Source organism: Mercenaria mercenaria, chromosome 1 (assembly GCF_021730395.1).
Source record: "Mercenaria mercenaria strain notata chromosome 1, MADL_Memer_1, whole genome shotgun sequence".
NCBI classification, from domain to species: domain Eukaryota; kingdom Metazoa; phylum Mollusca; class Bivalvia; order Venerida; family Veneridae; genus Mercenaria; species Mercenaria mercenaria.
The window spans coordinates 65,787,945-65,800,019 of NC_069361.1; the positions used below are offsets into that span (position 1 = coordinate 65,787,945).

General features: G+C 35.0%; 1 protein-coding gene across 1 annotated transcript in view; it reads left to right on the forward strand.

The window, feature by feature from the left end:
• Positions 1-7,100, forward strand: part of LOC123535439 (tight junction-associated protein 1-like) — a 31,113-nt gene extending 24,013 nt beyond the window's left edge. The window contains exons 4-8 of the mRNA XM_053549781.1: positions 654-824; positions 2,671-2,737; positions 3,415-3,522; positions 4,074-4,157; positions 4,636-7,100. Of these exons, the coding sequence (XP_053405756.1) occupies positions 654-824; positions 2,671-2,737; positions 3,415-3,522; positions 4,074-4,157; positions 4,636-5,046 (841 nt within the window). The 3' untranslated portion in view covers positions 5,047-7,100. The remainder of the gene's footprint in view (positions 1-653; positions 825-2,670; positions 2,738-3,414; positions 3,523-4,073; positions 4,158-4,635) is intronic.
• Positions 7,101-12,075: the final 4,975 nt, after the last annotated feature.

A 12,075-nucleotide genomic window follows, 5' to 3' on the forward strand; every position in this document is an offset into this window, starting at 1 on the left:
TATTGCTTCCTATGATGCAATGCAAAATTACAGAGCAGTGCCTACATTTCATTTTGAAGAAATTGTTTGATTAGTTTAAATTGATAGCTTTGATTCCAGGCCGCCTTACCTCTGTGTGTTTGAGTCAGGATCGGCTCATCATGTGAGATTTGAATTCCCCTTAGCTGTACAGTTGGCTATGGGAAGGTTGGTTGTTCTACCCAGGTGGCTATAAGTGTGCCAGTCCTGGAGTCATCTTCCTCCATTTCAAACTTGAAAGTCATCAAAGTCACCATACCACCTGAACTGTTCTGGTGTGTTTAAAACCCAAATTTTTAAGTTATATAGATTTGGTATATTTTGCATCAGTTTTATTTTGCGATTAAAGAGTTCCATGTGTCTTGTAACTGGTAACAACATAACAACGGTAACACATATTGCTGAAGGTTGCAAGGATATGCCATAATGTTCGAGTTACCAAGGGTTTCGAGCAATCCAAACATAGAAAAAGGCCGGGGACCGTACTAATTGCTCCGTTGTGCCCAGGTTCTTGAGCTAAAGATGCTTGAGTGAATTGTGTTCCAATTTATAAATGCTGCCATTCAAACAGAACTAAAGTAGAATATAATATAAAACATGGCATAAAAGTAAAATTGTGTTTATGTATATTTCAGCCATAATTTAGACCTCCAACAACAGATAGAAGAGTTACAGAGTCAACTTCTGAGAAAAAAGGCACACATGTCTAATATAGAACAAGATTATGATAATAGGTTACAGGCCACTAATTATGAACTACTCAAGTTGAGGGAGGAGTTTGTTAAATTGAGGGACAGATATGAAAGGTTGGTAGTAGACTAGCTGCTAGACTGATAACACGACAAAACAATTACTTTTTACAATTTGTATAAGCCTGTATTGGAAAAACAGGATGTATTATGTGATGGTGCCAATGTCTGTCAGTCTGACCATCTGTCTATCATATTTCGTGTGCATAGCATACCTAAAAATCCATTCAAGATGTTGGCTTGAAACTTGGAATGTAGGTAGATTGTGATGAGGCAATGAGCAGAATACAAAAAACAGATAGGTAGGTCAAAGGTCAAGGTCATAAAGTGAGCTCAAAGGTCAGATCTGATATCAAACTTCATGCTTGGAGCATAACTTAAAAAAAACTTTTCAGAGTATTGAATTCAAATAAGCATATAAATTGGTAATAATGAGATGATGTGCAAATCACACAAGCCTGGGCAGGTCGATAGATAGAAGGTCACAGATTGAGCTACAAAAATAAAATCTGGCGGTCATATTTCGTGTCCTGGGCATAACTTAAAATCTATTCAAGGTATTGTTTTGAAACTTTGTGTAAAGCCTAGTTTGTTTTAACTGCCTAGTAAAAAAAATCAAAGCTTATGATTTGATTTATCTTGGATATATGACTATGTCCTCATTGTGGTACTCTTCTTCAGGGACGGGTGAGGACCTTTAGGGCCATGATGGCTTTTGAGGCCCTGTTATTGTGTAAATGACATGATTTTATATGCCTAAGAAACTGGATGTTTTTTGTCTGCCCTCAAACTTGAGCAGTTCTTACCCAGTTTTCACCAAACTTGGTCATAATTTAACTTAATATAATGTAACGTACCTTGGTTATGGGCATGATATCCCAGCCAAATTGATATCTATCTGGATTGTCCCAATGACTCTGGAGTTATGGCACTTGAGTTACTAAAAATGGCAAAAATGAGTAGTTATCATCCAATGTTCACTTTACTTGGTCGCAGTGTTTATTGGCATAATATCTCGAACAAACCTGATAACTGTCCAGATTGCCCTTATGACTCGGCAGTTATGGTCCTTGAATTACTAAAAATTGTGAAAATTGAGTATTGGCTCACTAACTGGAGTAGCTCTAATTCAGTGTTTACCAAAATGGTTACAAACAGTTTACAGGCATAATATCTCGACCAGTTTTGATAACCATCTAAATTGGTCCAGAGGCTCTGGAGTTATGGCCCTTGAATGACTAAAACTTGCTGTATTTGACAGTGTCTGCTCTCTAACTTTAGTAATGCTTATCCAAACTTGGTGACAATGTGTCAAGAAAGTAAGACCACTAGCCAGATTCTTCCACTCACTTGCCTTATAGCCCTTGATCTAAATAAAATTGTTTCAAAAATTGACAGTGATCTATGTAATAACTTGAGCAGGTCTTATCCCAGGTTCACTAAACTTAGTCAGAATGTTTATGCATATGTTATTTTGGCCAAGTTCAATAACCAGTCAGGTAATCTTTGTTGCTCTGGAGTTATGGACCATGAATGATATAAAATTGAGAAAATTGGCCTGTAGTCTGCTTAATAAGTAGAGCCTGAGAATTTTAGAAGTCAAAAGTAATTTGCTAAGATGGGCATTTGAGCCGCACCATGAGAAAACCAACATAGTGCATTTGCAACCAGCATGGATCCAGACCAGTCTGCACAATTAGAGAAACGATTAGGGAACAGCATGGATCCTGACCAGGCTGTGAGGATGTGCAGGCTAGTCTGGATCCATGCTGGTTGCAAATGCACTATGTTGGTTTTCTCATGGTGAAGCTCATATATTGTTGGACAGTCTTGTTTTAAAATGATCTGGTTTATTACATAGAAGGTTATAAAAAAAGTTACATTGTGTATTTGTTAATTTCAGGTTGATGGAAAGCCATAAACGGATGCAAAAGATAAATGACAACCTTGAAAATAAATTGCTCAATGTTGTAGGTATCTTTTTAGAAATAATCATTTATTATAGTTCCTAACGTTTCATAGAAGTTGTGATTATAGAATGTATTCCAGTTAATAATTGGAGAGAGCTAGGACTTAAGAACTCCCAGCATCAATTTCTGTGGTCAGGACAGGAAATAACCACATATATATTTTTGGGGTCAGTAGACCAAAAGTTAAGGTCACAGTGACCTTCACCCTGACCTTTTTCCCCCAAAGAATAATGTGAGAATGCTTGATTAAAGTTTTTAATCAAGTTTAGTGTTTTATGACCTTAAGCCCAGTTGGTGCGTCTGTACACAAGCCCTTTTACTGTAAAAGCACATTTTCGCTGAGTCAAAATTTCATGAATTAAAAATTTTGAGTATGTTCGCGTGGTTTAATATTCTCTAAATTGTTAAAATGGTATCCTACTTTAATTTGAATTATACTAATGGTAAATATTTTAAGCGAGGGTTAATCTTTTGCTAGATGTAAGGCCTTACGAATGTAGCGAAAATTAAACCCTCGTGAAAATTTCCGCTTTTACAGTAACCAGTTCATAACGGAATTACATGAAAAAACTCTCCATTATCTCAGGAAAAAAATTATAGTCAGATCCTAATTGGAACCCTAATAAATCACTTGTGATTACAGTGTTTGGAAGTTAAAACATGAGGATATTTTCTAGGTTAATTCTACAGAGTCAGAGAAAACACAGCTTCAGAAGGAAATAGCATCACTGACTTCCAAAATTGTGGATGCTAAATCATTGGTTTGTGATCTCGAGGAAGAAAATGTAGGTAGATTTGTATATTATCCTTTAGCCTGCTGGCGGCGAATAATTCTGCCTTTGCGACCAGTGCAGACCAAGATCAGCCTGCACATTTGTGCATGCTGATCATGGTCTACACTGTTCGCTATTCAGTCTGTAAATTTTCAATGAATACCCCTTTGAATAATAAGTGGTACTGCCCAAATTGAATGATGGACCAGTCCATTTTAGAAATTTAGCAGGGTAAAAGTTCTGTTGATGTAAATTTAGTAAACCAACTGACACAACACATATTTAGATTTTGGCGGTCTATATATAGATCATGTAATCTATAGTAGGAGTTTTAACACATGGAGACAGGAATGGTGTTGTTAGAAACTGAACAGTTTGAAATCACTGAATTTCAGTGGTATAAAATTTTCATGACTTTAAGAGATATAGTCGAGCCTATTTTGAAATTATTAATATAATAAACAATGCGTGTGAAAATCGTGTCAGCCCAAGCATTTTGGAACTTACAGGTTGATATGCTTTTGACTTAGTTACAGTTTATTTGTATTCTTTTTTTTTTTCAGGAACGATATCGTAATGACTGTAATTGGGCTGTACAGTTATTACAGTGTAAACCAAGCAATTTTGTGGCTCAGAAGCTAAATGCTGTAAGTAATCTTTGACAATGCTAGGAAAACATGTTTTATGTTAAGCCACCTTGCTAGCACATTAGGTAGCAAACTAGACTATGACACAAGAGGTTGCCAGTTCGACCTCTACAGTTGGTGGATATTCTTCATAAGTTTGATAGAAGACAGAGAGTCTGAAGTCATAGTCCTTCACAGTTGTGTAATGAGGGGCAGTTGTGAGTTACTTTTTAAGAACAATTGTGTGCATGTTTAATTTATGTTTAATATGCTGCTATCTTACTGCTACATATGTGTGTTTCAAATGAAGAGTGTCATGTAATAATTTCTAGTAGAATGCTTCCCGTTTGAACAACAGGAAGCGACATCATATTATCTTTTGATCAACCAAATTGGGTAAATTAATTCAACAATTTTAATAAAACTCTTGAAAATCTCTTGCTTCAAAACACTACTAATTACATAATTCATGAAATTGTAAAATTCTTTCCTTTTTCAGTTACCCATTGGTCTCCAAGATCGCGTCAAAAGTCACATGACTAGTGAACAAATAATTAACACGGATAACGGAAACCAGGAAACAACTAAACTTATACATGTTCCGATGCAAACATTTCCACCAACGGCAATGGTTTATTCTGTTCCGAAACAAAAAGACACTTCCAATGGGACCAGTGAACATCAGGATGTTCCGACCTCCCTCATAGCGAAAGTGTTAACGCAACCTGAAATTAAACGTAGACCTCAGCGGACCTATTTCTGTGTTAAATGCCGCGAGGATTATCATTTCGCTCACAAAGAGACGCAAACTAACTGTGTAAAAGAAGTAGAGCGCGGAGTTAAAATGGCAGTAAAAGTTCATCGGAAAGTCAACAGCTATACGTCACTTCCTTTCACAGATACTGGATAAAAAAAGTGAATATGAAGTGATACTAATTTATGTTTGCGATTTACCAGTAGGCCAAAATATAAAAGCTTGTGGGATCATTAACTTGTAATCTGCTTATTCAAAGTGCTGTGCAAAAATATTATTTGTCAGGAATTTTGTGTGTACATATACTTTTCTTTCCTCCTGTCATGGAGAGTAAAACATAGCATAGCAATATTATGCACTAACCAAATGGCATTGGCATACCTGAGGTGGTTATTGGAGCAAGTTGTACTTATATTGGCATGAGGGCGTTGCCCGAGTTCTGAATTAGGTTCAGGAATGCAAATAACTACAGAAAGTACATCACTGCCATTTAATTAGTTGTTTATTATATACTTTTACATAATTTAGGGTTAATTGAATGAAACATGATGTGCCAATAACCAGTAATTGAGCATGTTACTTGTTATTGGAAAAGGATTCTCCTGTGAATTTTTTGTTACTATTTATAGCAAGGTGTTTTTTGATACTTTTTATAGTAAGGTATACATGTACTAAACCATACTGTATAATCATAGACCTTTAAGATAGATGTACAATATAATTATACACATTTGAAAATATATAGTAGCACAATAACTGGAATTAAACATTGAGTAGGTAACATTTTATAGTTTAATGATAGATAATAGATTGGTTTTCACTGCGGTTTAGTCAGAAAGAAAATATTTTGAGGGGGGAGGGGCAGGCTTAGTAGCTACAATCTGACTGATTTATAAATAAAACGTAGAAGTCCTTGCCTTATTATCTTGTTAAACATACTCAAATTTTCTGTTGAAGCAATTCATGAACTGAAAAAATTGTACTGATTATTAGCTGTGTAGTACATCTATTGACAGGACCAAAATTTAACCTTTACCCTATTTCTAAAATAGATTGGTCTATCATTCAATTTGGGCAGTACCATTTATTATTTGAAGGGGTGTTCACTGAAAATTTACTGACTGAAAAGCGAACAGTGCAGACCAAGATGAGCCTGCATGGATGTGCAGGCTGGTCGTGGGTCTGCACTGGTCGCAAATGCAGAATTGCTTGCCGCCAGCAGGCTAAAGATTAATGCAAAAGTGCTTTCCACATAGATTTGATATTGGTTACTATATGTATGATATGTTAGATATTTAGGTTTTGTTTTCATTAAGGAATAGCTTGTATGTTTTTTTTTCTGAAAATGCATCGTATATTTTTTTTATTTTTTGAAAAACATAAAAGTCTGTTAGGTATTAAGGTAACATTAATATACATTTAAAGTGAAACATGGCTCACTTGAAGTCGCAAGGGGATGAGCAAAATGCTCGAGTTATCCATGGTTTCGAGCGACCCAAACATTGACTAACATACGAAGAAAAATGAAGTTTGTTTTACCAATTGTCATCGGGACCATTTGCAGAGGAAACTGTGATGTGTAATAATAACACACTCGTGACATTTTCAAAAAACTTATTACAAACGTTATCTATGATAGATGTTTCATTATATATTTTGTAAATGGCACATGTGAATAAACAACTAAGGTTGTTTTTTTTTTATTATTTATCAACAAGTGCATATAGAAATTAGATTTTCATTCATGCATGAAAGCGTATCTCATAATTTTCTTCTTGATCCTGCAGAAAAGATGTAATAAGTAATAACATACTTGTTTTAATCTAAAACAAACAGTAATTGATTAATATTTGATCGATAAAACTTTTCTTTAACCTTTCATCACCAATTAATCTCATTATCAGGTCAAATATACCCACAAACAAACATTTGAGATAGTCGGGGAATAGACCACGCAATTCTCATGGCGCGTGAAAATTTTAAATTAACCAATACATTTTGACAGCCAAAGATGTGTAAAATTTTGACACCTCTGCTCGAGTTTGCCAGAAGCAACAAAGAGTAAATTAATACACAGGGACCAGGTGTCATGCTCGAGCGATCGAGTTATCGATGCTCCCACCCAGCCATGGTAATTTCACATAGAAAATAGAAGGAAATTGGCCAGGACCACATGAATTGTTCGAGCGAGCCCGGGTGCTCCAGTCATCGATGCTATATATGCTGGTCTGGATCCATGCTGGTCGCAAAGCCACTATGTTGGTTTTCTCATGGCGTGGCTCATTTTAGTTGTTTTTCTTTTATTAGCTAGTCTGTTATACTTGTTTTTACAAGGCTGTAGTGAGATCTGTCAAATAAGTGAGGAATTGTTGTGATGCACAATGGTGTCACATGATGGAAATATAGTGATTTGTAACCTTCTTTTGCAGGATAAATATAGTTATTTGTAACCTAATTTGGTGGACCTCTTTTAAAGATAGATTTGTTTTAACTGAAAAATCAAAAAATTTTGAAAACATTGATATATTTACCGATACTTATTTACCATATGAATAAGTCAAAGATTTGTAGATACAGAATTTCAGGATATTGATGAAAAAAGATGACAAAGAATAAAAAAATGTGATAATATTTCGAAGAAAACAACAGAAAATCAGAATTTTGAATTTTATGTACCGTCTTCTCCTTATTTTTATTTAAACTGTACAGGTTTCTCACAGTAGTCATTTGTCCTTCAGTTCAGCATAGTCTTATGTCTGTACAGTCTCAGATTTCAAGTTCTTTAAAGGTTTTCTGAACTTCATATGTGCTATAACTGCAATAATAAATGTAGATATATATTATTAGTAATAACGGGTCAGTACATTGGTTAAAAAGATTCAGTCAAAGTACATTGGTTAGAAAAATTCAATCAATGAGAGTCATATACATGATATAAGAAGTATTAAAGCAAGCATTATGTAATTTTTTTCAATGGTTTTAAATGGAAGTCATATTCTACCCAACATTCTGCCATCGTATCCACCCATTATCAGGCTTATATCATTTTTCTTTTTAGCAATGTCATCACTCATTATGAATATAATTTATCATTCACTACAGTTGTCGTAGAAAGTATCAGATAATTAGTAGTGCCATAGTACAACATTATTTGAGCCGCGCCATGAGAAAATCAACATAGTGGCTTTGCGCAGTCTGGTCAGGATTTATCCTGTTCGCTAACAGTTCCTCTTATTCCAATAGGCTTTGAAAGCGAACAGCATGGATCCTGACCAGACTGCGCGGATGCGCAGGCTGGTCTGGATCCATGCTGGTTGCAAAGCCACTATGTTGGTTTTCTCATGGCACGGCTCATTTGTAATTTTCTTTATTATTTTAAGTTTACTTTTAAGAAGGTAGTTCTGCATATTTTGATAAACGCAAAGTCATGCATAAAGTCATTTATCCAGAAAACATAGAATAATGCCTGGATCTGGCATAAAGAAACATTAATCATGCTACGAGTAAATAGTAGCCTGTGTGTTAGTTGAGTAAAACAGCAATGTTTGGATCTTTCTAAATCACATCAAAAATGTTGACACATGTCTTAAAATCAGATTGAAATTTGCAAGTCTCTTTAATTATTGGCAAACATCTAAAACATTAGCACATGAACCTATACATTTAACATGACAATTCAATGTTATTTAAGTTATTATACATCTACGAGCAGTTTTATGAAAACTTACATGGTAGAACTTTTCCATAAGTGAAAATTTCATCAAAATTGTGATTTTCATAAAGACTCCCATTATGAAAACTCACTTGTGATCAATATTTATACTTCTCGACAACAAAGTTGTAAGGGGGGTATACTGGTTTTAAGTTGTCTGTCTGTCTGTCCGTCCGTCCGTCCGTCCGTCCGTCTGTCTGTCTGTAGACACAATCTTTTGCGCACCAACTTTCCTCATCCCCTTGACACAATTTAATGAAACTTCACACAAGTGATCAGTAACAACAGTAGTTGTGCATGATGCATGTTAGGTTCTTTCAGAAAATTTTTTTGCAGAGTTATGTTACTTACTATATACATACAGTCTGCATATGCAATCTTGTGCATGCATAATCTCCTGAACCCATGCACACAATTTAATGAAACTTACCACAAGTGATCAGTAGTAACCCTTGTTATGCATGGTGCATGTTAGGTTCTTTCAAAAAAAAATTCTGCACAGTTATTTTACTTTGTTTTTTGTTAATATACTATATACATACAGTCTGCATATGCAATCTTGTGTGCACCTAATCCCCCAAACCCTTGAACACAATTTAACGAAACTTCACACAAGTATTCAGTACCAACCCTACTTGTGCATGGTGCATGTTACGTTCTTTTAGATAAATATTCTGCAGAGTTATGGGACTTTGTTTTTTGTTACTATACTATATACATAGAGTCTTTATACTTACAGTCCACATAATTATGCAGTCTTGTGTGCGTCAAATTGCAATGCACTGTGTCAGTGCATGCGGGGGGTACATTCATCACTTTCAGTGATAGCTCTAGTTTTCAAATCAGTCTTGCAGAAAATCGGGCATTTGGTAGTATCTTTTTAATTAGCTAAATATCAGTAGTTATATATGAGTACATTCTGAGGTTTGAAATAACAAGATTTAATCAAACTTTACATTGTAGAAAAATATATGATCTGAATATACAGAACTGCCTTGAAAACAATGTACATTTGGGTTTATAATTGTGTGTTAACTTTGATTTTATTTATTTATTTATTTTTGATAGAGGTGCTAATGTCTGTAAGTGTCACAAGTTATGTCACTAGTTATACTGTAGTAAGCCACTCATACATTTTTTAAGTTTAAACCTAACAATTTTAGCATAGCTTGTTGAATATACAAATATACAGTCAAACCTGTCCTAGTGGAAACCTTTATTAAGCAGCCACTTGCCTTAAACAGCCAGTCAGGTAACTTCCTAAATTGACTTTCTGTTCTAATTTCAACCTCTCTTAAGCACTCACCTGCTTTAAGCAGCCAGTTAAAATGTCTTGTATTATTGACTGACATAGTGTGGCCGGTCAACACACTAGATAAAATATAAGACTGTGAATCTAAAGATCCCAAGTTTGGCAAGGCAGCAGTTCTGCTTTTCATGATTTGTCACAATTTTACAGAAGATAGTGTGTCTGAAGTAATTGGCTTCAGCCACTTATTTTCTGGGCCATGCAGGAAAGTTTCCGGTCACTTGTGGAGAACAAGTTAGTACTGGTACAGAATCCAGTGACTCTGATTTGTCCTCTTAAAAGTTAAGAAGCAGTATTAAACCCAAATTAAACAAACAGATATGACAGAAATACATTTTCCCTCAGAAAAAGATTTTTTCAAGAACAGGCTGCAGACACACACAAGCTAAGGTTTTATTGTTGTCAACATGACATGAATTTATGGTTGGGAACTTTAATGGTTAGCACTAGGCTATTGCAAGTAGTGCACTGAAGTGATGACCTATGATGGCTTTATGATTAGAATATCAGTTGTTCTTAATTTTATGCTACTTTTCGAGGTTTTCTGTGATACCTACAGTAATATTCACATTTGTTATAACATGTTGGTTTATAAAATTTGTGTTATGTAGAACAGAAACGCATGTATTTCACAGAAGAATTATCTTCAGCATTTTTTGTTTGTTTTATATTGTTGTAATGTTAAAGAGTATGTCACAGCGTTGAGATAAATGTTAATATGCTGCTGTTATTAAGTTTTATATTTTATATCAGATATGTGATGTATGGGCAGACATGTGAGCTCCCCATGTCTTGGCGCAAGACTTATGATTTTAGGTACTAGACCCAGTTTCTGAGATCTGGAGAGACAAACTCCTGATTTTGAACATTTTTGTGTAAAGGATTTTTTAATGTGAAATCATCAACTATGATACTGCTTGGTCACACATGTGAACCATTTTAGATATTAAAATGGGAGATCGACATTTTAAATGTGGGTGATTGGGGTGATGAAGTGGGAGATGGCACGATTCTGTTTTGAGACGTTTTTGATCTCCAAACTCAGTACTAGAACATAAGACTGATCCATTGTTTTATCACAACTTCTGGTTCCAAGGTTATAACACTGAGTTTTGAAGACCAGTCTCATAATACAATCTTGCCATTGGTTAATTTCAAATCTCTTCTGGGGAACAACCAATCAGATGCTGTAGATTTTAGACTGGTCCCAAGATTCTGTTTTATTACCTTTAACCCAGATAAGAAAAGCTAGTTAAGTTATATTGTGCTTTAATGGATTATTTAAATGGAAATATAAATTGTTGCTAAATGGTTCTTTTCTTATTTATTTTTTTAATTACTAAATGATGCTATTGGTCGGTCAATGGTGATGTTGCAAGTTTAATTGAAATACTCAGGAGTAGATTTTGGTTTTATGTTACATCAAGATATAGAATGAATCTCAAAATGTTTTAAACTAAAATGTATTAATTTTACAAATACGATGATGGCCATATTTTTTACATGGTCCTAGTGTTGTATGTAGTTGCAATATATTAATGCACTTATTCATGCATACTCAATGAGAGTTTCAAGGGTTAACACAGGTGCTGAAAAAATTCTTGCACCTACGGAGGTTGCAGAAAAACTCTCATGGTGTAAATGATGCTGTATTGAACTACGTGTACTTTTATAAATAAATGTGTAAATTTATAAGTAAATAGTGCTTGAAAGAAAGACTTTTTTTCTGTTATTTGTAGAATATGATATGCAAGAAAGGAGAATCTATCATTGGTTGTAGATGCAGATGGGAATATCCAGTTCTAGGGGTAACTGTCCCTTCTTGGTTGTAACTTAGGATTGTCGTGTTGTTACCACCTATCCTTGAGCCAGATTATTTTCATTCACACCTACAACCAGTAATTGATTCCTACATATCCGACGCCTTGTTGCACAGGAAGAATTTCTGTTGCAGTTTTTTTTTCAGTATTAGAACATGGTTACCTGCGATTATTTAAAAATGAAACATCTTTTTAGCCCACCATCATCAGATGGTGGGCTATTAAAATCACTCTGCGTCCGTGGTCCGTCCGTCCGTCATTCCGGACGTCTGTCCGTCCGTCCGTCCGTTAACAATTTCTCGTTATCGCATCTCCTCAGAAACTACTGGGGGGATTTTGACCAA